This window comes from Ovis aries, chromosome 10, assembly GCF_016772045.2.
Source record: "Ovis aries strain OAR_USU_Benz2616 breed Rambouillet chromosome 10, ARS-UI_Ramb_v3.0, whole genome shotgun sequence".
Lineage (NCBI taxonomy): Eukaryota > Metazoa > Chordata > Mammalia > Artiodactyla > Bovidae > Ovis > Ovis aries.
The window spans coordinates 85,916,800-85,940,994 of NC_056063.1; the positions used below are offsets into that span (position 1 = coordinate 85,916,800).

Genomic DNA, 24,195 nt, shown 5'->3' on the forward strand with positions numbered 1-24,195 from the left:
GAAGGACGCGAAGCGGCGTCAACCGACCCGACCTCGGTAACTGCAGGATGCTACGCCGCCCAGCGCTCTTCAGGTGGCGTGGGGACCCCCGCCCAGGAAGCGTGCGGTGTGGCGCAGAGCACGTCTCCCTGCAGCGAGGGGGCCGGAATTACACAGGGCGAGTCCTGGGTGACAAGGGCATTAAAGCAGAGATCCAGCAGAGAGGCAAGTGGCGACTAACTGAGCGTCTGGGACTGAAGCAGTGCGCTTCTAAATGACTAACCCAATAACTCTAACACAGTGGATGAGATGAACAGCACACTTTACATAGCCTATGAGCCAAAGAGAAATCACAAGGAAAATCAGAGCAGATTTTGAATTGAGTGAATAAGAAAACAACAGACCGAAAATCTCTAAGATACAGCTAAAGAAGTGCCTGGGGGATGGAAATGGCAGCCCACTCCAGTGTTCCCGCCTGGAGAGTCCCAGGGACGGGGGAGCCTGGTGGGCTGCCGTCTATGGGGTCGCACAGAGTCGGACACGCCTGCAGCGACTTAGCAGCAGCAGCAGCGGCGGCGGGGGATACTCATAGTTTCAGGTGCTTACATTTTAAAAGGTGAAAGTTTTAAATACAATGACCTAAGCCTTAAAAAGCTAGAAAAAGGAGAGCAATTTAAATCCAAAGTAAACAGAAGAAATAAATAATAAAGGCAAAAGAAGAAATAAAAAACACAGGAAAAGGACAGACAGAGAAATCGATGGAACCGAAACCTGGTTCTTTGAGAAGAGCAACCAAACCGATAAACCTTTAGCTAGACTAATTACAAAGAGAAAGAAATCAGGAATGAAGGGACAAGACAGCAGATCCTACAGGGGACATTATGAGTCAGTTTATGCCAATAATTGTGCAACTCAGATCACATGGTCAAGTTCCACGACATCTGCAAATTATGAAAATGGACACAAGAAGAAAGAGAAAAATAGATCCATATCCATGAAAGATATTGAACTTGTAATTTTAAACCTTTCCACCAAGAAAATTCCAGAGACTATACTGGTGAATTCCATTTAACAACCGTCAAGAAAGAAAGAATCTTACACTGCCTTTCAGAAACTAGGGGCTACTTCACAGCTAACGAGCCCAGTGTCACCCTGATGGAAAAAGCAGATGAAAATATCACAAGAAAATACAGGCCAGTATCCTTCAGCCAAATATTAGCAGTTTGAATACAGCGATATATAAAATCAATAATATACCAAAACACGTGAAGTTTTCCCCAATAATGTAAGATCGGTTTAAGATTTGAAAATCTAAAAAAGAAAGAAGCAAAACATAAAATCCTTTCAATAGATTAAGAAGATTTTGATGAAATTCAACACTTGTTGATTTTAAAAATGACTCTCAGGAAAGTGGGAATAGAAGGGAACTTCCTTAACTTGAGAAAGGACATTTACAAATGGTCAGGAAGACCCCCTGGAGGAGGGCATGCAACCCACTCCAGCATTCTTGCCTGGAGAATCCCATGGACAGAGGAGCCCGGCAGGCTACAGTCCAGGGGGTCACAGAGTCGGACACGACTGAGCAACTAAGCACAGCATCAGGTCAGTTCAGTCCAGCCGCTCAGTCGTGTCCGACTCACTGCGACCCCGTGGACTGCAGCACGCCAGGCCTCCCTGTCCATCACCAACTCCCAGAGTTTACTCAAACTCATGTCCATTGAGTTGGTGATGCCATCCAACCATCTCATCCTCTGTCGTCCCCTTCTCCTCCTGCCCTCAATCTTTCCCAGCATCAGGGTCTTTTCCAATGAGTCAGTTCTTCGCATCAGGTGGCCAAAGTACTGGAATTTCAGCTTCAGCATCAGTCCTTCCAATGAATACTCAGGACTGGTTTCCTTTAAGATGGACTGGTTGGATCTCCTTGCAGTCCAAGGGACTCTCAAAGAGCCTTCTCCAACACCACAGTTCAAAAGCATCAATTCTTCTGTGCTCAGCTTTCTTAAGAGCCCAACTCTCACACTCATACATGACTACTGGAAAAACCATAGCTTTGACTAGATGGATCTTTGTTAGCAAAGTAATGTCTTTTGTTGGCAAACTAATATCTCTGCTTTTTAATGCTTATGGAATAAGCATAATTATGGAATTATGCTTATGCTTATGGAATAATGCTTATGCTTATGGAATAATGCTTATGAATTATGGAAGTGCTTATGGAGTTATGGAAAATGATCATGGAAATTCAAAAAGCAAAAGCAATTTTTTACAAGAACAGTTGGAGAACTTACTCTACCTAATTTCACGACTTTAACTATAAGGTGACAGTAGTGGAGATGTCGTGGTGTGGGCGACATGAAGACACGTGCGTCGTCTGAACGGAACAGGGAGCATCACAGTACGTCCACTTGTTTCCAACAGAGATGCCAGGGTGACTCAGTAGGTTAAGAAAAGTCTTTTCATTCATCACATGGGGAGAATGAACAGTACCTCTTACCTCACACTAAGTTTAACTCGATCATATGCCTAATTGTAGAAGCTAAAACCACGAACCTTCTAGGAAAAAATGACAGAAAAGTATTTATGATGTTGGGATATGCAAACATTTCTTAGGATACAAAAAGCATGAAGCATGAAAAATGCTGATAAACAGAGTTTGCATTAAATATGAAGCTTTTCAAAAGGTACTATTTCTATTAAAAAATAAAAAGGCAAGCCACATAATGGGGTAAATATTTACAGTACATCAAAGTATCTGTATCCAGAATATATAAAAAACACTTGTAATTGAATAACAAGAAAACCAGTAACCTATTTTTAAAAACAGGAGAAAGTTTGAATATTTACCCAAAGAAGGCATGTGGATTAATAGGCACAAAAAAAAGACCTATGACTTTAGTAGTCGTCAAGAAAATGCAAATCGCAATGACGATGAGATAGCATGAGGCAACTATCGTAACTGAAAACTTTGCTGTTTAGTCACGAAGTCACGTCCGACTCTTTTGCAACCCCATGGACTGTAGCCCTCCAAGCTCCTGTGTCCATGGGATTTTCTAGGCAAGAATAGTGGAGTGGGTTGCCGTTTCCTTCTCCAATTCTTTAAAATTTAAAAGACGAACCATACCAAGCATCGGCAAGGATGTGGAGCCACTCTTGGTGGGAACTTACGAACACCACGTTCAGCACTTTGAGAAAGCACTGGACCCTTTGTTTTTAAAGCTAAACGTCCAGCGAGCATATGACCCAGCCGCTCCTCTCTGAGGTATAATGCCACCAGACTTACTGGGAACAACCAAGGGGCCTTCGACGGGTGAAGGGGTGGGAAGACTGTCAGGTCCTTCTGGAATAAGCAGCTGCCAGCAGCGAGAGGAATGAAGCAGAGGTTCACACAGCGCAGACGGATCCAGATACGAGAAACACACCGCGTGATTCCATCTGCCTGAAATTCTGCAGCGCAAACGCCTGGCGAGCGGTGGCAGAAGCAGGCAGGCGCGTGGGCACAGGAGGCCTCTGGGCGAAGAAGGCGCTTTCTGTCCTGACTGGGGTGCTGGTTTCAGGGGCGTCTGCTGTTGACCAAGAAGCCACAGAAGGCTCACAGGGGGAGAAAGTCTCAAGGCTGCTCAGGCAAGAGTTAGGACCGACTCTGACAGGAGAGAGGCAGGGTGTGTCTGTGAGCGGTCGGCCGTCACAGGTCACTGGGGGCAGGCATTCGATGCGTGTCCTGAGCTTCTGGAACCTTGCGCAGACGTTCTGGGGGCCTGTGTCAAGACCAGCAGAGGTCAGAGTTCAGATCCCATCGGGGCTGAGATAGCACGAGCTCCCCTTCCTCCTAGGCCTCCCATCCACGGAGGCTCTCTTGGCAAGACTTCCTTTCAGAGGTTACAAGAAACAAGGAAATGAACGAGGCCCCTTCGGCTGGCTCCACCTGGAGAAACACAAGGCCTCGGGGCGCTGGCCTCGGGCTTCTTGTTAGATGGGGTCCTGTGAGCGCCCTCTTCTCATGTGAATTCTTGCTAACTTTGTTTTCGAACCTTGGTGATGTGTAGAAACACCCAGCTCCCCGTGTATGCACTGCCTTTGTCATGGAGGAGACCGGGATTTTCCTTGGCTATGTTTTGTCTTGTTTGATTTCTGGGGTTTCTTAGCTGCACTGTGAGGCATGTGGGAACCCACTTGCTCAACCAGGGACTGAGCCCACGCTTCCTGCAGTGGACGTGCGGAGTCTCAGCCACTGCACCTCCAGGGAAGGCCCTGGTCACTGTGATCTTACGGTTTCCATCTTGGTCCTAACCTTTCCCTTTGTTGTTAAGAGCAGCTAGCGCTGATCAGCTGGTCGATACCATCGCCTTCGGAAGGATCTTCCCAGGTGACTCAGATGGTAAAGAATTTGCCTGTAATCAGGAAACCCTGGTTTGATCCCTGGAGGGATCATCTTCCAGGGGAAGATACCCTGGAGGAGGGCATGACAGCCCACTCCAGTCTTCTTGCCTGGGGAACCCCACGGGCAAAGGAGCCTGGCGGGCTACAGTCCATGGGGTTGCAGAGTCGGACACGACTGAGTGACTGATGCTTTCAGAAGGACAGCAGGCGTCTGTCTGGAACTCGAGCTTTCCCCAAGGCTCTGGGGCCACACCGCCTCCCGCAGCCAGCCCTCCCGGCCACCGTGCTGCAGACTGGCCTCACAGAGCCGATGTGAGCTAAAACCAGGAGTTACAAGTGCAGAAGCGACTTCACGTGGACTTCAGCTCCCGACCTGTGGCGTCCGTGACTAGGAAGAGGCCCTGGGCGGCCACGTCTTGTTTCTAACAAGCTGAGGCTCGAGGCCCGCCCGCTGAGCCCCGGGGCGTAGAACCGGAAACCCGCCGTGACCGGAGTCGCGCACGCTCTCTGCCGCACGCGGCCTGGAACTGCTGGACTGAATCTGCTTTCCAAGAAAGCAAGTTTTGGTTCTTCTTCAGGAGAGTTCCTCTTTTGTAACTGTCTAAAAGGAAGCCCGTCGTGGTTGAAAAATTTCAAGGGATCCATCAAAAAGTTCTCCAAGAGGCACCCGGAACGTGCATAAAAGATGTTCCCGTTGCGTTAAGCAGAGAGAAGTGTGAGCACGCAGAGTATCCCCAGGCGGAGGTGGGTTTCTAAAGTATCTTGGGATGGGAGCCTTAGCTCTTTCCCCACTTGCTAGCACAGCTTTGAGTTGGAAGTGGTTTGCTCTTTTTCTGGCGTGTTCTTCGTTAACACTAATTTCACATCTACCAGCCACGAGTCTCTTGCCTTTTATCAATGAACCAAAATTAAACATTCCTGAGGTAAGCGGGCAGGAGAACTGGAGAAGAGAAGTGAGAAACCTCGGTCCCTGGGGTGTGGAGCAGGCCAGGTCTCCCTCGGGCCACACCGACTGAGCGCCAGGGGCCCTGGATTCTCCTGTCGCAGCTCCAGGCCGGGCAGCTCTGTGGCACCAGGTCCAAGGCTGGGAACCTTAACGTCTGTGAGCAGTGGTCCCTTCCGAGGGGACCTCCCAGGGAGGTCTTGGGCCAAGCGAAAAGGGTGGGTAGCTTGAGTGAGACAGAAACAAGAGCACGAGGTTCACCCCGATGACAGCAAAGGGAGGGATGGCCAGCGCGGCCTGTCCACAACCGCGGGCACACACACGGGCGGGCACACGCTGACCACCGCTGCTTCTCACCCGGTCGGCGTGCTCTGCAAGGTACATTAATCTCAGAGAAAAGCATGGACAGATAGCTCATCTTCAAGATATGTGTCATAGTATTTGTGCAATAACGGAAAATACACGTTATCAGGCTCAGCGCTGGCTCCTGGTAAGGCTCCAGAAGCCGCTGGAATGTCCTGGTAAGACCACTGGGCGCAGCCTTGGTCTGTGTGTGCGTTTGGCTGCATTGGGCCTTAGTTAACAACGCCTTTGTTGCATCTGCTGCTAAGGCACTTCAGTCGTGTCCGACTCTGTGCGACCCCACAGACGGCAGCCCACCAGGCTCCCCCGTCCCTGGGATTCTCCAGGCAAGAACACTGGAGTGGGGTGCTGTTTCCTTCTCCAATGCATGGAAGTGAAAAGTGAAAGTGACGTCGCTCAGTCTCTTAGCGACCCCATGGACTGCAGCCCACCAGGCTCGTCCATCCATGGGATTTCCCAGGCGGGATTTCCCAGGCAAAAATAGTGGAGTGGGGTGCCGTTTCCTCTGTTGCATCACCTGGGATCTTTTCTGCTGCGGCGAGCAGGCGTTCTACTGCCTCCATCGCGTGTGGGATCTTAGTTCCCCAACCAGGGATGAAACTGGGGACCCCTGCATTGCCAGTCAGATTCTTAACCACCAGGGAAACCCCAACATCTTTTAACACCAGGTTTCTGACCCTATTCCTGATGCACGCTTCCTGAACCCCTTGCAAGTTCCTGGATGATAAGACCTTCTGTTCTCACAGGGGGACTCTAGGGGAGCTCCTGACGGCTCCTGGTCACCGTGGATTAGAAGCTGTGATTAGAAGCTTGGACTTTCAGCCCCACCCCAGCCTCGGGAAGGAAAGAGGAGCTGCATCACCTATGCCTCTGTGACGAGACCTCCAGAAGGCTCCCACAGCACGGGGTTCAGAGGGCTCCAGGGTGGCGGCCACACATGGCAGCCCAACCCCAGGAGACCCTGGGGACCCAGCCCAGGGCTTCTCACCCCCCAGGTCCCCTGCGTCCTTCTCCAAACCCCTCCCCACAGAAGGAGCCAGGGAACACAAGCAGTGCTCCTGCCAGCTCTGCCAGCCCTGCTAGCAAGTCAGCGGAGGCTGAATCGGGGGTGGGGACCGGCGCTTCTAACAAGCCAGACAGACGTGCACCGCCTGGGGACGCTCTTCTGGTGACCGGCTTCTGATGCGTGGGGCTGGGCCCGTGTCCTGGCAGTGGCGGTCGGAGACGCTGTGAGTGGGGCTGGGATGGGAGCAGACACGGGGACTGTGAGCTTTTCCTACAGCGAGCATTCCTCGTGTTCAGCAGGGAGCTGCATTAACGGAGCTATCATTGAGTAAAACATTACACCAAATGACGTTACGCTAATTATTTCTAAATGTGTTTTTATAGATTTTGTAATAGCATGGGAAAGTAATGGTTCCAAATGAAGAAAGGAGAATGCAGAATATGACAATAATTTAAAAAATACTTATTTGGCTGCACCGGGTCTTAAAGAGTTTGCAAGATCTTCAAGTTTTGATGCAGCGTGTGAACTCTCAGTTGCAGAATGTAGGCTCAAGTTCCCTGACCAGGGATCGAACCCCAGTCTCCTTTACTAGGGGCGCAGAGTCTTAACCACTGGGCCACCAGGGAGGTCCAGAGAACTGTACCTTTTAGAGCATTTTTAGGTTCACAGCAAAATTGCAAATACAGACTTTCATTACCCCTCTGCCAGCCTGGACACACACCGCCTTCCCCCACCAACGGCCCACCAGAGGGGCGGGCATCGGTCCCCGCTGGGGAGCTCACGTGGAGGTGTCACCACCACGCAGAGCGCCCAGCTCACATTCGGAAGCTGCTCTGGGTCTGAGTTATTGCTCTGAAACAAGACAAAAGAACCAGCAATCAGACACGGATCCAACCTTCCTGCAGAGATGGTGTTTTGGAGTAAGTAATGGGTTCATGAAGGCAAATCTCCTTGCAGGCCTGCTCCAGCCGGAAAACACAACAGGGAAGACAATGAGAAATGGCCAGGGGACTCCTCAGCAGCCCAGTGGTTAAGACTCCACACTCCCGCTGGAGGGGCCTGGGTTAGACTCCTGATCAGGGAACAAGATCCTAAGAAAGAAAACAAACCACCAACCTGCCAGGCCCACCGGAACCACAGACCTACTGACCCACCAGGAAGCCGTGAAGTCAGAGGTCTGAGGCCCCAGGGAGCCTGCAATGGGTGGGGCCAGCTAGCCACAGCCCAGTGTGGCTGCAGCCCCGAGGAGGGTCAGGGAGTCTCGGGTCTCTGTGCTCCCTGCATCGTGGGCTCTGACTCGAGGGCCCAGGTGGGGCCTGAGATTCTGCATCTCGAACAGGCCAGGTGGCGCCGATGCCCCAGACCCCACTCCAAGGTGCCTGAACAGAGGGAGAGACGGCCATTCACCAGCTCCCCAGGTCAACCCACAGTGTGGGGTGTCCTCCAGGACACCAACTAATCAATGGTGTGCAAAGGGGACGGAGCCCTGAGACACCTTCAGACCTCAGTGGAGCCACAGTGAGCAAACTGGCTGAAAAAAATGCTTTTTGAACAACTGGGGCACCGTGAACATCAACTGGAAATTAATTACTACGGAATTGTTGCGTTTTGGCTTTACATCAGCTATGACAATGCAAAAGCTTTCCATAAGAAGTAAGATGTCCAGGGTTCGTTTTGCAAAACTCAAGCTGAAAAACCAACCAAAACACGAAGCAGTGGGGAGGGACGATAAACCGTGAAAGTAACAGGCAGCACAGGCTTCACCACATTATCTTGTTTTTATTCACATTTAAAAAAAATTTTCATAAAACAAGTCTGAAAAACTACAGCACTACGCAACGTGACTATTTCTCCTTAGCATATCTCAAGAAAAAGCGTGTGGGCCTGCTTAGTCGTGTCTCTTTGCGACCCCATGGACTGTAGCCGCCAGCCTCCTCTGTCCATGGGATTCTCCAGGCAAGAATACTGGAGTGGGTTGCCATGCTCTCCTCCAGGGGATCTTCCCGCCCCAGGGATCAAAGCGGTGTCTCCTGCATTGGCAGGCAGATTCTTTACCCACGAGCACCACCTGGGAAGCTCCAGGAATAGTATATAACCTAGAGCAAAAGAGAAAAAAGGCACAGACTGCCTGCTCGGCGGTCCCACTCGATTCCACGTTCTTCCAACCATCACTCCTCTCCTTCAGACATGGAACCCACACCTCCGGAGAGACTGGCCCTCCCAGCGCTGGAGGCAGGTCATTTCACAGGTGAGGAGGCCCTGCCTTTCAGCTGGGAGCTCACACGGCTCATTGTTACCAAAGCCGATCCTTAACGTCATCCTGAGACTTCCCTCGGGTCCAGTGGTTAGGACCCTGTGCTTCCAACGCAGGGGGCCTGGGTTTGATCCCTGGTCAGGGAACTAGATCCTGCATGTTGCAACTAAGACCTGGTAGAGCCAAATAAATATATTTTTTAAAAAAATAACAAAAATAAAAAGGCTGTCTCCAGAAGAATTCAGAAGGTGTGGAGTCCTTTGTGGTTTTCCACGTCCTTCCTTCGACCAGAACAGATCAGAGTCCCCGGCGGGCCGCTGGTCAGGGCCCTGTGCTTCCACTGCAGGAGTATGGGTTTGACCCCAAGGTGAGGAACTAAGATCCCAAGAGCCTCCGGGCTCAGCCAAAAAGAAAAAAAAAAAAAAATCAGACCCAGCCCTAATTAAGGATTCAAACAAAACCCAATAAAAAACAAGAAAATCCCACCATATTATTTCCCATACTGTATGAAAACGCAGCATCACAGAATTTCTGACCAATCTTTCATTTCCTGCTGTTTCTAAAAGCCCTGGCCTTCTGCTGAAACACACTTCTTTGGGTCTTTAAAAAGAGATTTTAAATGCAGCATGTATTATGCATTCGGACCCAGAAAAAATGGGCTCTGAAGGGCCTAAGAAATAACACTGCCTGCTGAAAGGACTCTGGGTAGCTGACAGTTTCCAAAAGGAACAGAGAGCGATGCGAGGAGAGTGCAGGCACGAGGGGCAGCGGGAGCCAGGGCCGAGGGCGCGAACCCGGCCCCGAGAGGGCGGCGCTGGCCCTTCACCACCGACCCGACCCACGAGGGCAGGGCAGGCCCTTCCCTCCCAACACCGGTTCCTGGGCAGCCAGCATCTCTGCACCCACATTCAGAGGGTAAAACGTTCTCTCAACACAGGAAGGGGCTTCCCAGCGAGGAAACCAACAATTGATAGGTCTTTTTGTTTTCATACTAAGATTATTTGGTAGTTTCTCACCATCAGGAAGTTCAAGAGAAAAGGGCAATGTTCTAGAATTATCTAATTACTCCTGAGCTTAGCTCTCTCTTTCATAGGGACAATGTGGGCTCAAATGACAGCCTACTGGAGGGACATCCTGTCACACACTTGCTGCTGAAGGGCATCGCGGTGACGGCACAGACAGAAAGTCAGCACCTCCTTCTCCACGGCGCACCTCGACAGACAGCACTTCTCTCCAGCGACGCCGAGACTCTGGCCCACCCAGAACAGCAAGGAACAAGAACCCAGAGAGCCCCCAACACCTAACAAGACCTCAGCGAGTGAGTCGACTCTTCAGGAGCAGCAGATTCCTGACCCGGAGAGCAGAACAAACCGTGCGCTAAGAACGCAGCCTGCAAATCAGCGACGAAGGATGTCTCAGCTGTCACCCTTCTGTGACGGCAGCTACCCCCCCCTGGGGAAACGCCCGCCACCCCGCAAACCTGCACTGCAACCAGCCCGAGTCCTGGGGGAGTGCAGCATGGCAAAGCACAGGACGCTGGCCCCAGAGAGCTGGGGTGGAGATCAAGGCAAGACTTCAGTGAGGCCAGACTCCTGCACCTCCTCGCACAGAAAGGCACTAAGTTCCTTAACTCCGCTTATCCGATTCTCCTCAGTTAACAGTAATCTTCTGACCTTTGGACTACCTGCCCTTCGTTGCAAAAACTCCAATACACCCTGGCTTCTTCTCTGGGCTATTTGAGATGACGTCCCCCAAGCTTGAGGTCCTAAAAAGGTCAGAGGCATAAAACGCAGCTCTCAGCTTCTAGCTTGTGCCTCTTTAGTCAACAAAAAACCCAACAAGCCTGGGGCTCTCTCAGCCTCTTAATGTCCTTTCTCTCGAGGCCCCGCTGAGACTCTTCCCCGTGCAGAAGAGCAGCAAAGACCTAGAACGGCCCCTAAGCGCCTGAACAAGACGTCAGCGAAGCCACACTGCAGTCTTCAAGCCCTTCAGTGCCAGACTGTCTCAGCTGTGTGTTTGCTAGACTCTGGAAGGGAAGCGCGGGAAAACCGGGAAGGAAGAAATGACCAGGAAAAGACAAAACCTACAAAAAGCAAACAAGTGGAAGGTCAACAGCAACACAACCCCACGGGAGTCGCAGCCCGTTGGGCGGGCCGCCGGTGGGCGGCTCCCGGGGTGGGGGTCCGAGGCGCGGAGGCCGCGGCGGGCGGGGTGCACAGGGCAGGAGGCCGCCTCTCCGCAGAGGGCCGGGGCGGCGGACAGCAGCCCAGAAGAGGGCCTGCAGTCCCGAGGCGAGCGCGGAACCCGGGCGGCGGCGAGAGGCCCTCGGGGAGAGCCGCGGAAGCGCGGGCGGGGGCTTCTTCTGGGCGTTCGCGGCTGCCCCGCCCGGGCCCTCGGGGACGCTCCGGGAGGGTCGCAGCCGGCAGTCCCCGAGCCCTCGGCGGCGCCTCCGCCCGGACTGCGTCAGCCTTCCCTGCGCCCGCGCTCTGCGAGCCTCGCGGTGTGTCCGCTCCCGCGCCCTCGTGGAGACGCCGCCCGGGAAGGGGGGCCGCTTCCGCGCCCTCGTGGAGACCCTCGGGGAGTGTCCCCCTCCCCGCCCTCCTCCGGGAGCGCCCCCGACGCCGAGGCGCGCCCACCCTCGGCCCGCGGCGGAGAGCCGCAGGCTGGTCCTCCCGCAGCCGCGGGCCGCGCCCGGCCGCCTCCCTGCGCGCCCGGCGTCGAGACCCGGCCGGGGCGCCCGGGGCCGCGGGCGTGCCCGCGTCACGTGGCGCGGCGGTCACGTGCCTCGGGCTGGTCACGTGCGGGGCGCACGCGGGGCGGGGCCCGAGCCCGCGCGCTCTCGCGAGACCCGCGGGGGTCACGTGACGGCGCGGGAGCGGAGCGGGCTCACGTGACGGGCGCCGCCGGCTGCGGGGTCTCTTTCTCGCCGCGGGCGCAGCGCCGGGACCTGCTGCCCTCTCGCCGGCCCGGTCAGTCCCCGGCCCGGCCCAACCGCCACCGCCGCGCCCGGCTCGCGCTCGCGCCCATGGCGGCCCCCGGCGGCGCCCGGCGACGGCCGCTGCTGCTGCTGCTGTTCGGTGAGAGGCCGGGCGGGGGCCGAGGGCGCGGGGTCCGCCGGCGGAGGGGCGGCCGTGGGGGCCCGGCTGCGGGCCGCGCGGGCCCCGGGGGCGGCGGCTCGGGGGCGCCGTCCGTCCCGGGCGGGCCGGCTGCGGGCGGCGGGGGCGGCCCGGGGCCCGCTGCTGCGGTCCGTTGGCGGAGACGTGGCTTCTCAGCGCTGCGGTTCGACCGCTCGCCGTGGGGGCTCCGGCGGCCGCGGAAGCTGCGAGGGCTGCAGCCGAGACGAGGACGGCGCGGGCCTCGGCCCCCGCGGGGCACAGGGCGGGCGGCGCCCGCGGCCCCGGGAGCCCGTCCTGCGGGCTTTAGCCCCGGCCCTGCGGGCCGGCGCGGGGCGCTGACCTGTGTGCCGCCGCCGCTCGCCCGCCGGGCGTTCTCGTCGGGCTGTGAGGACCTCGCCGCCCCGCGGAGCTTCAGGGAGCCCGCGGGGGACCAAGGGCCTGGGCGTCACAGTGGACGCGCTCGGCTCTGGCGAGGCGGCGTCGGAAGAGCGGCGTGTGTGTGGCTCCGGAGCCGCGTGTGGCCGCGCGCGTTTTCTCCGCTGAGGGATTTTGCTCTCTTCTGTTTGTCCTAATGAGAGAAAAACCGTGTTGACTTGAACGGGAATCACTACCTGGTTCGATTTGACCTTAGGGCTGCTGAGAACACTCTCTGTGGCACTCTCTCTCCTGGTCCCCGTGACACGAGAAGAGGAAAGTGCTAGGACCCGAAAAGTGCTAGCGGAGCGCCCTAGAGCTCAGCAGACACAGAGGCACTTTCCACCCCTACCTGCCGGGGATTGCGGACATCTGCTTTGAAATCCTGTGGCTGATTGAATTTTGGTTTCCGGTTCTTGCTTTGCCTGTTGTTGTAAAATGCATTCTTTGAGCTGCAAGACCAGCCGCAAGGGGTGACCTTATTCCAGCAGCAAAGCTGGAGCCTTGCTCTCCCTGGCAGGTGTCCTGAATTAGGTGAGGAGCTGCTGGGACGAGTCCTGTCGTGTCAGGACGGCTGGCGTTTCTTTATTAGAAAAGCTCGCCTGCGCTACAAGTTTTTTATTGTGTATCATGTTTTAAAAACTCACCTGGTGAAGAGACAAATCCATGACTGCCCTGCATTGACAGCTTGGAGTGTCGTGCACATAATTACTTTTTTGAAAGCTGTTTTGTCATGTCTTTTAAGTTTTACATTTGATTAAAAATCCATTTTTTAAAAAAGGTTAAGAGCTTGGATTTGGATCTGTTTAATGTTTAATACACAACTTCACCAAAAAGCATTTTTCTAAAGATGTTTCTGAGTTCTAAATTACAAAGTCATCCTGCATTAATAACTAGAAATTTAAGTTTCGTTTGAAAACTTTGTAGAAAGCTAGGCAAGTGTGAACTGAAACTTTCTGATACATAGATCATTATGTAATGGGACTCTTGACCGTTGATGTCACCTGGATGACCTTCCCCTTTCAAAATGATGAACTGTTGCTTACAAAATAGGGGAAAAAATTTTTTTTAACTGATACTGTTACTGTCAATTGTGGGAGTTTGTCAGTTACCCAGGTTGGGGATCAAATTTTTCACTAGGTTTGAAGTTAAAATGTTTTAGGTCCATAATTTTGAATTTATATTGTTAGATCCGTGCCAGGCTGTGGTAGTCCATTGTTTGTGCATCCGAAAGACTTGACTCCACGCGTGTATGACCCACACTACTTCTGAAGCATCTGTTCAGCTCTGTTGTGATTATTTTTATGCCTGTATCTTCCTTATCCTACAGCCTATCCTGGCCTCACACATTAAGGGTTCAGGACCTACATGAAGAGACGTCCAGTTTGACAGCAGTGCCCCTTAGCAGAACATGCATGTCAGCTGTTCGGAAATGTACACAGTAGTCTTAGAGGTTGTGCTTCTGTGTGAGGGACGGCTCCTCGGTCTTTTTCTTCTTTTAAGTCTTCATACGTGATCAGGTATCACTGATTATAAAAAAGATTTGATCTTAGATTTAAAAGAATTGATCTTAGATTAGAAAGTGATTTCTTTAAAAAGTTAATGAAGAGTTTATTGCCTTGTTCCTCCAGGTGGCAATCTCTTTCATGTCTCAAGTGAGTATGTCGTAATCTGGAGCATAATCATTGCTCACTGAGTGCTGGAGAGAAAGTGTGCAGGTGTGGTGAGCTGGGCAGCACGTGGTCTGAGTCAGCAGGCCCAGCCCCAGGCGGGCCCTGCACTGCTGTGGCAGCGTGACCTCCAGCACGGGGGTCAGCTCCCCGTCTGTGAACGGGAGTGCTCAGAGTGTCTACCTGTTAAGTGGTCACAGTAGCTCAGTTGCCTGCAAAGCCCAGTTCAGGTGCCCGGTGACTGCGGCACCAGCCTCACGGTCTGTCAGGTGCCTCGGGCTCAGCGATGAGCTGGGCAGGTGGAGCCTCGTGGCGCTGAGCACGCCGGTGGTGGCAGCGCGCTCTGAAGGCGGGCCCCGGCCCTGTTCTCAGCGCTGCGCTTGCTCCAGCTAACTTGATGCACTGACGGTTCTCGCGTCAGCTCACTTATTTTCACTTTACAGGTGCCTAAACTGGGGGTTTGGTGGTTCCTCCGAGCCCAGCTCATTGGGCCAGGAGTGGCAGAGGACTCTCTTCAAGATTGAGCTCTCACCTCAGGCAGGCGTGTTCCCACAGCTTGTTTCAGAGACTGGAATGTCTCCAGATGGGAGTTTTCTGAAGGAATAAGGTGCTTACTCCTCACAGGACCCTGGAGAGAGGATGGTGGCGAGTCCCGAGTGAAGGGCTGCTCGTGGTGCAGGTTCTGACCTTCAGGAGGGACACTCCTCAAGTCACTGAGACATTCTGACTTGAGAAAGTGGTATTTTTATAGAGGTAAAAAGAAACTTCTGGTCGTTCGCATACACGCACTCTCTCATAATTTCATGTCAGGGTGCTGTGGCAGGCATTTTTCTCTTGACCAGAGTTGGCTTGTGGTTTCTTGTTTTAACTGAAAAATTTCTGGGCCTCTCCAGAATCCATGTGGGTCTCTAGCGCTGCTGAAGGCTGTTTGAAGTTTGTTTAGTAATATTTCTTTGTTGTTTTTTGAAAGCTCAGGTCCTCAGCATGTTTACTAAATGAGGGAATTATGTGATTGAAAAGTTATTTAATGTGGAGTGTTTTCTAGTGAAGGGTTTTGAGTCAGTAGGAAGCATTTGGTGATTTAAGGAACTCTCACAGGAGAGCAGCTTGGTAGGAGCTGACGAGGGAGGCCGTGGCCTGACCTGCCAGGCCCGTGGAGCGTGTGGTGGCCTGTGGCTCCGCAGCCAGGCTGGGCCGCCCAGGCCTGGGGCGCGCGTGGGTGTCCAGGATCTGCCCGTCTCCGGTGCCCAGGCTTTGCTTCTGCTGCTGGGCCTGCGTTTGCCTGGCTGGCGTCTCAGCGGCTCTTGTGCGTTTCCCCTGTCGCTCTCAGAGGCGTCTTTAAAACCTTCACTGTGTCAGAAGTGAATCGTGAGGTTTTCTCTCCCTTTGAAAAAGCAGTATTCCTTGGTTGGAAATGATTTTAGTGTCGTCTTACTTGGGGATTCTGAGGAGTAGCTCGAAGATTTGTGAATCGACACGGGCAGGAGCGTCCTTGATGCCCTGGTTGGCTTCGTCCTTGGGTAGCGGCTTTCTCTGTGGTTCCAGCCTAATGTGTCTTCTGCCTGAGGCTTACAGGTGGAGTGTGGGGATTCTGTCTCTCCTCCCCGCTTTAGGCCTAAGTAATGGTTGCTTGAGGATTTTATCTGGTGCCGTTCGCGAGGATGGAGTGAACTGGGCCCACTGGAGATGCGAGGGCCGCATGTGGGGAGCCAGCTGCTGCTCTCGGAGCGCGCCCGGCCGCCTCCGCTCGCAGAGCTGTCGGAGGCAGGTGTGTCCAGTCCTGGCGAAGGGTGGGCAGGGGCCTGTGCTGCGGAAGCATGGCGCTGTGGGCCTTGGCACATGGCCACACCTGTGCTGGCTGAAAGCTGCTTGGACTTAGAAGGGTCAGGACATCTGTTCTGTTCCTCTGTGAGAGAACCAGGTGCTGACGTGCACGGCTGTAAACCTACCTTCGTGCCCGATTGGATGCACTTGTTGCTAAGCTGCCTGCTCGGACTGTGGCCCGGCGACCTGGCTCAGCCGTGGTCATGCCCAGGCTGGAGGCCCCGAGACAGCTCCTCCTGCCCTTCCCTCGGGCACCCGGCAGCGCCTGCGGAGGCCGCACAGCCAAGCCCAGAGCCAGTGGACGCGCTGTGTTTTGAGGCCCTTCTGGACGTGGGGGAAGAGCTCTGATCGAGAGTCTGCGGCTTTTCCTGCGCTCTCAGGAGCTAGATCAGGCAGCTTTTGAGCCGCAGCGTGGGCCCACCATTTGTGTAGAATGTCAGCGTTTGGTTCCAAGGTTCAAGTCCTTCCTCCAGGACCCTGCCCCGCCTCCCAGAGGTCCTCTGAGGAGCCAGCGTGAGGCCGCCTAGGCCCGGGGTGACCCCAGCTTGGCACACAGAGGGGGCGGCTTTCGAGAGGACAGTGTCACAGTGGGGTGGGGGGACAGAGCCCTGTGGGCCCAGCGCGTCCCGGTCTTTTCTGCAGTTAAGCAGCTTTCCCAGTAACAGCCACTCTGCTGCAGCTGTAAGCCACAGACACTTTGAGAGAGTCACGCGGGGGTCTCTCTGCTTGGGAGTCAGCAGGCCTCGTGCACGGCGCGTCGGCAGTGTTCGTGGTGAAGGATGGCAACGGGACCGCCTGCATTATGGCCGACTTCTCTGCTACCTTCCTGACCAGCTACGACACCAGGAGTGGCCCCCAGGTAGGAGAGCCCGCGCCTCCGCGCCGGCTGTGTGCGCGCGACGGGCCTGCTTGACTGTTTGGCCCGTGTGTGTACCGTGTCACGCACTGCGGTGCCTCTCGGTGCCTGGGCGCCCTGTGCACACTGGGGCTGCAGTCCCACAGGCCAGTGTGAGCCCTGCTTAACTCCTCGACACGTGTGCGTACCGTGTTACGCACTGCGGTGCCCCTCGGTGCCTGGGCGCCCTGTGCACACTGGGGCCGCAGTCCCACAGGCCGGTGTGAGCCCTGCTCCCGCCGTCTTGCTCTGAGCCCTTCTCAGGTTTCCTCGCGGTCGTGTTCTGCCGTCACGACGCAGGGCTTCGTCACGTGAGCCACGCTGACTTGCTCGCCCGTCGGCTGTAGCTGAGCTCTTGTGCTCTGTTTACGCCTGGTGTGCAGCTCTGTGAACACGGCCTTTTTGGATCCGCTGCTTTTGCTTTAGATGAACTGTCGACGCTGCAGGAGTCACGTGTGAACGCGTGTTGGAGGAACAGTGCGACTGCACGGGCTTGACTAGGACGTCCGTTGCGGTTTTGTTAAGACAACACCGCGCTTCTGCAGAGTGAGGACTGCCTGCTGCTGTCCGAGATCCCTGACAAATGAGCAGCGTTTCTCTGTTTTTTGTGCCCTGCTTAGTCGCGTCCAACTCTGCGACCGCGTGGACTGTAGCCCGCCAGGCTCCTCCATCCGTGGTGTCCTCCAGACAGGACCGCCGCGGCAGGAGCCACTGCCCTCCTGTGCTGGTTCTTCCTCCGCTGATCGCCTGTCTGTGGGCATTGCGCTGCTTCCGTTCACGTCTGCTCTTGTGAACACGTCCTTCTTCCAGATTTCGCTGTCGGTGCTTTACTGAAGCTCTGGTTTCCTTACCCATCCCCATGTCCACGGCACGCCTCCTGCTGGCCCCTGGAGAGCAGTGGGGGCCCAGGACTGCCAGAAGGACACGCGGGTCCTTTGGAGGCCCCTGGACACACCAGCCGCCTGGACTCCTCTTGATGTAAATGATATTTGTCAGACAGAAGGGAGCTCTGCAGCCTTTGTCTATGGAGATGCCTCTCATTGCAAAGACTCGTCCGGGCACCTCTTAACTTCTGCTTGGCTCTTTTGGGTTGGAGGTTTTGAGTGTTGTTTCATCGTACGTGGACTGTGTTACGCAAGTGGCATCGTCTGTCTGCAGCACGGTGACTTCCCGCTTCACGACGTGTTCCTCCGCCACGGCGCGGGCTGTCTGCAGGGCAGGGCCAGGACAGCTTCCTGCTGGCCACTTGCTCAGCCCGGGCCGTGGGGATGGGCTCTGCTGGTTTTGTAGTTGTTGTTTTGCTTGTGATAGTTCACTCAAACTGTTCTGCAGTAAACTTCGCCTTCTCTTTGTTTAGAGAGACAGGTTCTTTAAGTAAGCTCTGTAGCAGTCATGAAGGGCTGAGTACACCAGCTCGTTCTGGAGCCTAGCATGAATCATTTCAGTTTACGTGACAGCTTTATTTTCGTTCTTGTGTGAAGTAAAGTTACATCAGTGAAGCAAATGTTAGTAATTAGGTCATCCTTATCTCACACTTGAACTACTTTTTGGTCTGTGACTTGACATAAAATACTCTGTCTTTTGTTTTTATGACAAATGCACGCGTTGATGGTGGCCTCTGAGGTAGAGAGGGTCGGGGTTCCGAGCTGTGGTGGTTTCTGAACTCTGTAGTGAGTAACCCATCGTCGTGTTGGTTCCAGAACAAGTCCTTTGAGCTGCCAGCTGGTGCGGAAGTGTCAAACAGCAGCTCTTGTGGCAAAGAGAATGCTTCTGATTCCAGTCTTGTGATCACTTTTGGAAGAGGCCACACGCTGACCCTCACTTTCACCAGAAATGCAACACGTTACAAGGTCCAGCTGATGCGCTTTGCTTATAACTTGTCAGACACAGACACTTTCCCCAATTCGAGCTTCACAGGTAAGAACCAGTGTGGACCGGTGATGGGGTGGAGAGAATTGGGTTGGGGGATATCCAAACTGCTTTTAAGCAAGCGGTTCAAGGGTCAAGAGCTGGTTTTCTAAAACACAGGAGTCAAGACTGAGGAGTCGGCGACCGACATCAAGGCCGACGTCAACACGACGTACCGGTGTGTGAGCGAGACCCAGGTCCACATGGGCAGCGTGACGGTCACGCTCCGCGCCGCTGCCATCCAGGCCTACCTGTCCAGCAGCAACTTCAGCAGAGCGGGTGAGGACCCCGCCGGGGCCCCGGCCCCCACTGTGGGGAAGGTGCCCTCCTCCCTGAGCGTGGGTTCAAGCAGGGTCCAGGGCAAAGCAGGTGGACCCTCTGCCTTCGTCATGGCGTGGATGGGGTCGGGCGGCAGTCTCCACACAGAGGCCTCGCCCCCCACAGTCCCGCTCAGGCAGGCGGGCCCAGGGTGCCACTCAGGAAGACTACGTCCTCCTCCTGGGAAATGAGGGTGCTGGCCTCTCGGGGGGCCTGGGGGCCCAGGGGCCTGCAGAGAGTACCCTGGGCACCGCACAGCCTGCTGTCTGCTGCTGCTGACCCCCCACCCTGCTCCGTGTGCCAGCCTTGCTTGGCGGCTCAGAGTGGCTGGGTTCTGGGCTGCGTGGCAACCCTGTGGCCCTCCTTGTGGCCGGCAGCAGGCCTGGGCCCTCCTGTTTCCAGTGGGGCTGCGAGGCCTTCTGGGCCCTGCACAGCCAACAAAGGTTGCTGTTTGTGATCAGAAATTTAATGTTAAAAAAAAAATCCAAAGAATGTTTCACAACAGGTGAAAATAAGGTTTCTGTGCCTGTGACTGAGCTTTTGCTCATGTAGCAGAGCTAGGTGGGTCCCGGCGCCCACAGCCACTGCCCGCAGCAGCCACCGCCTGGCCCTCAGAGGAGGAGGCCGGCCTGCCTGCCCCTGACCCCGCAGGCACGCTAGTGGCGGGGCGGGGGCTGAAGGAAGCCCCACGTGATTGGGAAACGTGTGGCTAGAGGCCCAGTCACAGGGCTGAGGGGCAGGTCCTGAGGCTGCCACGTGGCCCCGGTCAGGCCAGCCTGGAGGTGCCGGCTGCTCCTAGCACAGCGAGCGCGTGAGGCATGGGTGTGACCCGGGGTCCAGGCACTCGGGGGCACCCGAGGCAGCGGGTCATGTGCACTTAGGAGCCTGGGTTTGCAGTTAGCAGCTGAGCATGGGCCTCAGCAGAGGGAAGCGGCAGGGACCTGGGAGGTCAGGCCAGGCGGCAGCGTCTGGTCCCCTGACCTGCCCAGCCTGGACACGCCTCTCTTGACGGCAGCCTTCTGCTTCTGGGGCTCTGAATGCAGGCACAGAGGCTGATGTTGCTGTTAAAGTAGACAGCTGCCTTGTTTTCAGAGCACTGGCCTCAGAGCAGTTTCAGGCTCACCGCAGAACGGGAGAGGGTACAGGTTCCGCACGTGGCCTGGTCCCCACGCAGGGGCCACCCCGTCAGCGGCCACGTGGCAGTCTCTCTCCACGGAGGTGTGGCACGGGCGTGAGGCCCCGCCGCCAGCCTGCTGCACGGGCCTCTCTCCCCGCTGGGGTCACTGGGCCCACCTGTGGCCCCCTCGTCTGCCAGGTGCGGCCTCCTGCCTGCCCCACCTGCGCTGAGTGGGCCTGACCTGCCCGCCCCGCCCCGGCCTGTGGTAGTTGTGACCTGGGCGTGGGTCTCAGCTCCGAGCCTGACGCGTGGGGCTGCCCCTGCTGCCTCCGGGGCACACAGGGCTGGTGCCAGCCTGTGGCGCGTGTCCACTGTCCCCACCTGGCCTGGGCGCTCCTGCCGCTCTGCTTCTGCCTTCGGGCTGTGTCCAGCGCGGCGCCCAGGCGCTTGGACAGCGTGTGTGAACTGCCACCGTTTAAAATGGCCTTGGAGACGCTGTCCCAACAGCATAGGACACAGCTGAGGTTTTGTTCCTGGCCTCACGGGAGGTTTGTTCTGCTGGAGAGGATGTTTTTGCGGCCGAGGGGCCGCTGAGGCCCGAGGGCTCCAGGAGCAGGAGGAGCTGGGAGTGCAGGCGGGTTGGGCGGCCAAGCGCCTGCCAGGCCGGGGGCAGCCTGCTCCTGCCCAGCGTTTCCGGAGCCCCGCCTCCCTGGAGGATGAGCACACTCACCCCACTGTCCCCGCAGAGACGCGCTGTGAACAGGACCTGCCCGCTCCGACCACGCCACCCCAGCCCGCGCCCACCCCAGCTCCCTCGAGCCCCGTGGTGTTCAGGTACAACGTTTCTGGCAGCAACGGGACCTGCTTGCTGGCCAGCATGGGGCTGCAGCTGAACGTCACCTACAGGACAGTCGACAACAAGGTGGGCCGGCCAGAGCCCTGCTCCCTGCGCTGGGTCCTGGGCAGGTTGTGGGTGGTGTGTCCCGCTGGGCTCGGCTGGACCCCCATCCACCCAGGCCGCTGTCCTGAGGCCGCAGAGCCTGGAGCTGCCATCTCTTCAGGGCAGGCATGTCAGCCCGGAGAGGGGGCAGGCTCTCCGAGTGTCCACCAGGTGCTTAGGGGTCTCGGCTCATCCTCAGAGATGACAGTCTCCCTGAGGCCAAGGGTCTGGGGTGGCGTTGAGAGACGGAGGCCTGCCCCTCCTGCAGGGATGAGAGCCGGGGAAGGCTGCCGGAAGTATCAGCAACCATCTGCATCCAGCGGTCTTCCCCTGTGTGGACTTGTCTTTCCTTCTGGTTTGCTTTGTGAACAGGCCTTGAAGCCGCTGCCTCCTGGCCACCTCTGCCTCCGTCTGCTCACAGCCTGGGGCCTGGCAGGAGGGGAGCTGACCTCTTGCTCTTCTTACAGACAGTGACCAGAGAGTTCAACGTGAACCCCAACAAGACCACCTTCGGGGGGAACTGCTCCACCACGCTGGCAACTCTGTCGCTCTCCAGCGAGAACCTCCTGCTCCTGGTGCTCCAGTTCGTGATGGTGAGAGCCCCCCCACCACTCCCCAGTCTGGGGGATCCCTGGCCCCGCAGCAGTGGTGAGGCCCCCCCTTGTCTGCGGGACCCCTGGCCCCCTAGCCCACGTCCATCAGCAGAAAGCTCGCAGTACGTGGGAGCGCTGCAGGGGCCGGGGTGACCCAGGGCCTCGGGTGCTGTCGCCGCCCCATCTGGAGCCGCGCCCCCACGCCCTCGCTCTGCACACCTGCCTGGGACGAGTCCAGTCAGCAGGAGACTGGGGACGCAGACTTGGCCCTGGTGGATGCGCGTGCCTCACTCTGCAGTGGGCTGCTACGCTTTTCCTGATAAAAGCTTTCCCAGAAAGTTCAAGGTTGGCTTTTGGGGAGCATGGCTCCTTCAGCTCCTATCCTGGCAGGCTTTGGCTCTGGGCAGGGACTGTAAGGAGCCGACTGGAGCTCTGTTCCCGAGACGACAGGCTGCCTTCTCGCTCCTGAGCGCTGTGCGGTCTCCTCCTGTGGCTGGGGGTGCCAGCAATCACCGTCACCAGTGGGCGACCCTCAGCCTGATGGGGACTGTGTGCTTGTCATCTTCTCTAGAACGAGAGCTCCAGCAAGGTTTTCCTTCAAGGAGTCCAGCTAAACCTGACTCTGCCTGACGCCGAAGGTGAGACTCCCACCCCCACCCCACCCCACGTGCCCTGCTGGTGCCCAGGGCGCTCACCCCTCTGCCTTTGCAGACGTCAGCTTCACGGCCACCAACAGCTCGCTGAGGGCGCTGCAGGCCACCGCGGGGAACTCGTACAGGTGCAACGCCGAGCAGCGCCTGCAGGTCACCAGCACCTTCTCACTCAACCTGTTCAGAGTGTGGGTGCAGGCCTTCCGTGTGGACGGGGACAAGTTTGGGCCTGGTGAGTAGGCGGGGTGGGGCGGTCGGGAGCAGGGCCCCTGGCGTCCTCTGCCTGCGTCCCTGATGCCGTGGGGCCAGCCCGGCCGCGGTGCTCCCACCACCCTCCGAGCAGGGCTGGGGAGGCCTCCCCGCGAGAGCTGTGGGCACAGCAGGGCGAGCCGGCTGTCTGTCTGTCCGCCCGCCCTGCAGTGGAGGAGTGCCAGCTGGACGAGAACAGCATGCTGATCCCCATCGCTGTGGGCGGCGCCCTGGCGGGGCTGGTCCTCATCGTGCTCCTTGCCTACCTGATCGGCCGGAAGAGGAGCCACGCCGGCTACCAGACCATCTAGCTGCAGGCACCGCCCTGGCCGCTCCCCTGGGCTTAGCTCGCTGTCGGGGGCACTTCCTTGCAAACTGGTTTTCAAATCTGCTTTATCCAACGTGAAGTTCATCTGGCAACACTTACTATGCACAAGAGAGTAACTATGGAAATGATGGTGTTAATTTTGCTAACGGGGTTAACTATTTTGCTAACTGGTTAAACGTTAATATTTACCAAAGTAGGGCTCTAAGCGGGTGGGGGGTAAGAGCTTTTCTAAATGGGCACAGGCTCCACTTTGGTTTGGCTTCTTGAGACCCTGGCGTTGGGGCTTTTCCCTCAGATGTAAGCCTCACAGGGGGAGGCTCTGGTCCAAGGCTTTGGTGAAGGCGGTGGCCGAGTGGTGAGCGCAGAGGGTGAGACATAGACCTGGCTCCTCAGTTCAACCTCGGCGCCCGGCCCGGCCCCCAAACCTCAGGGCGCCCGGCGCTGGGTCCTGGGCCCCACGCTGTGCCTCTTGAGAGCTGGCACTTAGAAAAATGGACGTTCTTTCCACTTCTTTGTAAAGGGGTTCTCCGTTTCCTGTTGGAGGTTCGGGTGACGCTCCATCCGCCCCGTGTACAGTAGTTGCTCAGCTCTGCGCGCCACTTGCAGCTCAGCGGGCTGTGTGCCAAGGGCCTCCTCTGGGACGCGATGCCGTAACGACGCTAATAAAACGTCTGTCTGTCTGTCTGTCTGGGTTTCCTCATGCTTCTGTTGGCTCCTGTGCGAGGTGGCAGGTGAGCTGGGTCAGCAAGTCAGCTTGGGGGGGCTGCCCCAAGACCAGCGACTCAAGAAAGGCCGTCTTCGGTTAAGACACAGCAGGGGAGCCCACTTCCTGGGGACAGATCTCTGTGGAAGACGGTTCCTTACCCGGTCCTACGAATCAGTGACCGAGGAGGGCTGCTCAGGCCTGAGTAGGCAGAGGCTGGCCTCGGGGGCAAGGCTGAGGGTAGCCTGTGTGTGGGTGGCCTTGGGCAGTGGCCCCTTAACGGGCAGGGCAGGGCCCGGCTGCCCCTGTCCACAGGGCCAGCCTCCGCAGGATAGTGGGGTTTGGAGCCCCTGCTGGGGGACGTGCCCCTTGAGGTGCCACTGGTTGGCTCCCAGGAAGGCGAGCCTGTCAGCTGGTCTCCCGGGAAACGCCCTTGTTCCCCCAACCCTGCCTGTGTCCCCTTTGCAGGGCACAGCCTGCCTGGGTGGGGGCTTCTCATCAGAGGCGGCGTCTCCAGAGGGAGGGAGACAGGTTGGGGCCTTCAACCC

At 56.5% G+C, this 24,195-nt stretch overlaps 1 protein-coding gene and 1 long non-coding RNA gene across 2 annotated transcripts; both read left to right on the forward strand.

Annotated features, from left to right (window-relative positions):
* The first annotated feature begins 4,367 nt into the window (after positions 1–4,367).
* Positions 4,368–7,016, forward strand: LOC121820481 (uncharacterized). Its single transcript, XR_006061045.2, has 2 exons — positions 4,368–5,100; positions 6,409–7,016. It is a non-coding gene; the product is annotated as an uncharacterized LOC121820481 (long non-coding RNA).
* A 4,794-nt stretch (positions 7,017–11,810) lies between these two features.
* Positions 11,811–23,628, forward strand: LAMP1 (lysosomal associated membrane protein 1). Its single transcript, XM_027973820.2, has 9 exons — positions 11,811–11,999; positions 16,684–16,805; positions 18,542–18,758; positions 18,870–19,028; positions 20,931–21,106; positions 21,592–21,717; positions 22,289–22,355; positions 22,429–22,599; positions 22,788–23,628. Exons 1-9 carry the CDS (start codon positions 11,948–11,950, stop codon positions 22,925–22,927), a joined length of 1,230 nt encoding a protein of 409 aa, XP_027829621.1. The 5' UTR covers positions 11,811–11,947; the 3' UTR covers positions 22,928–23,628.
* The last annotated feature ends 567 nt before the right edge of the window (positions 23,629–24,195 follow it).

What these genes read in the sequence shown, in the direction of transcription:
- LAMP1 (XM_027973820.2), top strand. Translation starts at nt 11,948, where the DNA reads ATGGCGGCCCCCGGCGGCGCCCGGCGACGGCCGCTGCTGCTGCTGCTG. An exon ending in CAGCAACTTCAGCAGAGCGG is followed by an intron (nt 19,029 to 20,930) that starts GTGAGGACCCCG and finishes CTGTCCCCGCAG; the next exon opens with AGACGCGCTGTGAACAGGAC. An exon ending in TGGTGCTCCAGTTCGTGATG is followed by an intron (nt 21,718 to 22,288) that starts GTGAGAGCCCCC and finishes CATCTTCTCTAG; the next exon opens with AACGAGAGCTCCAGCAAGGT.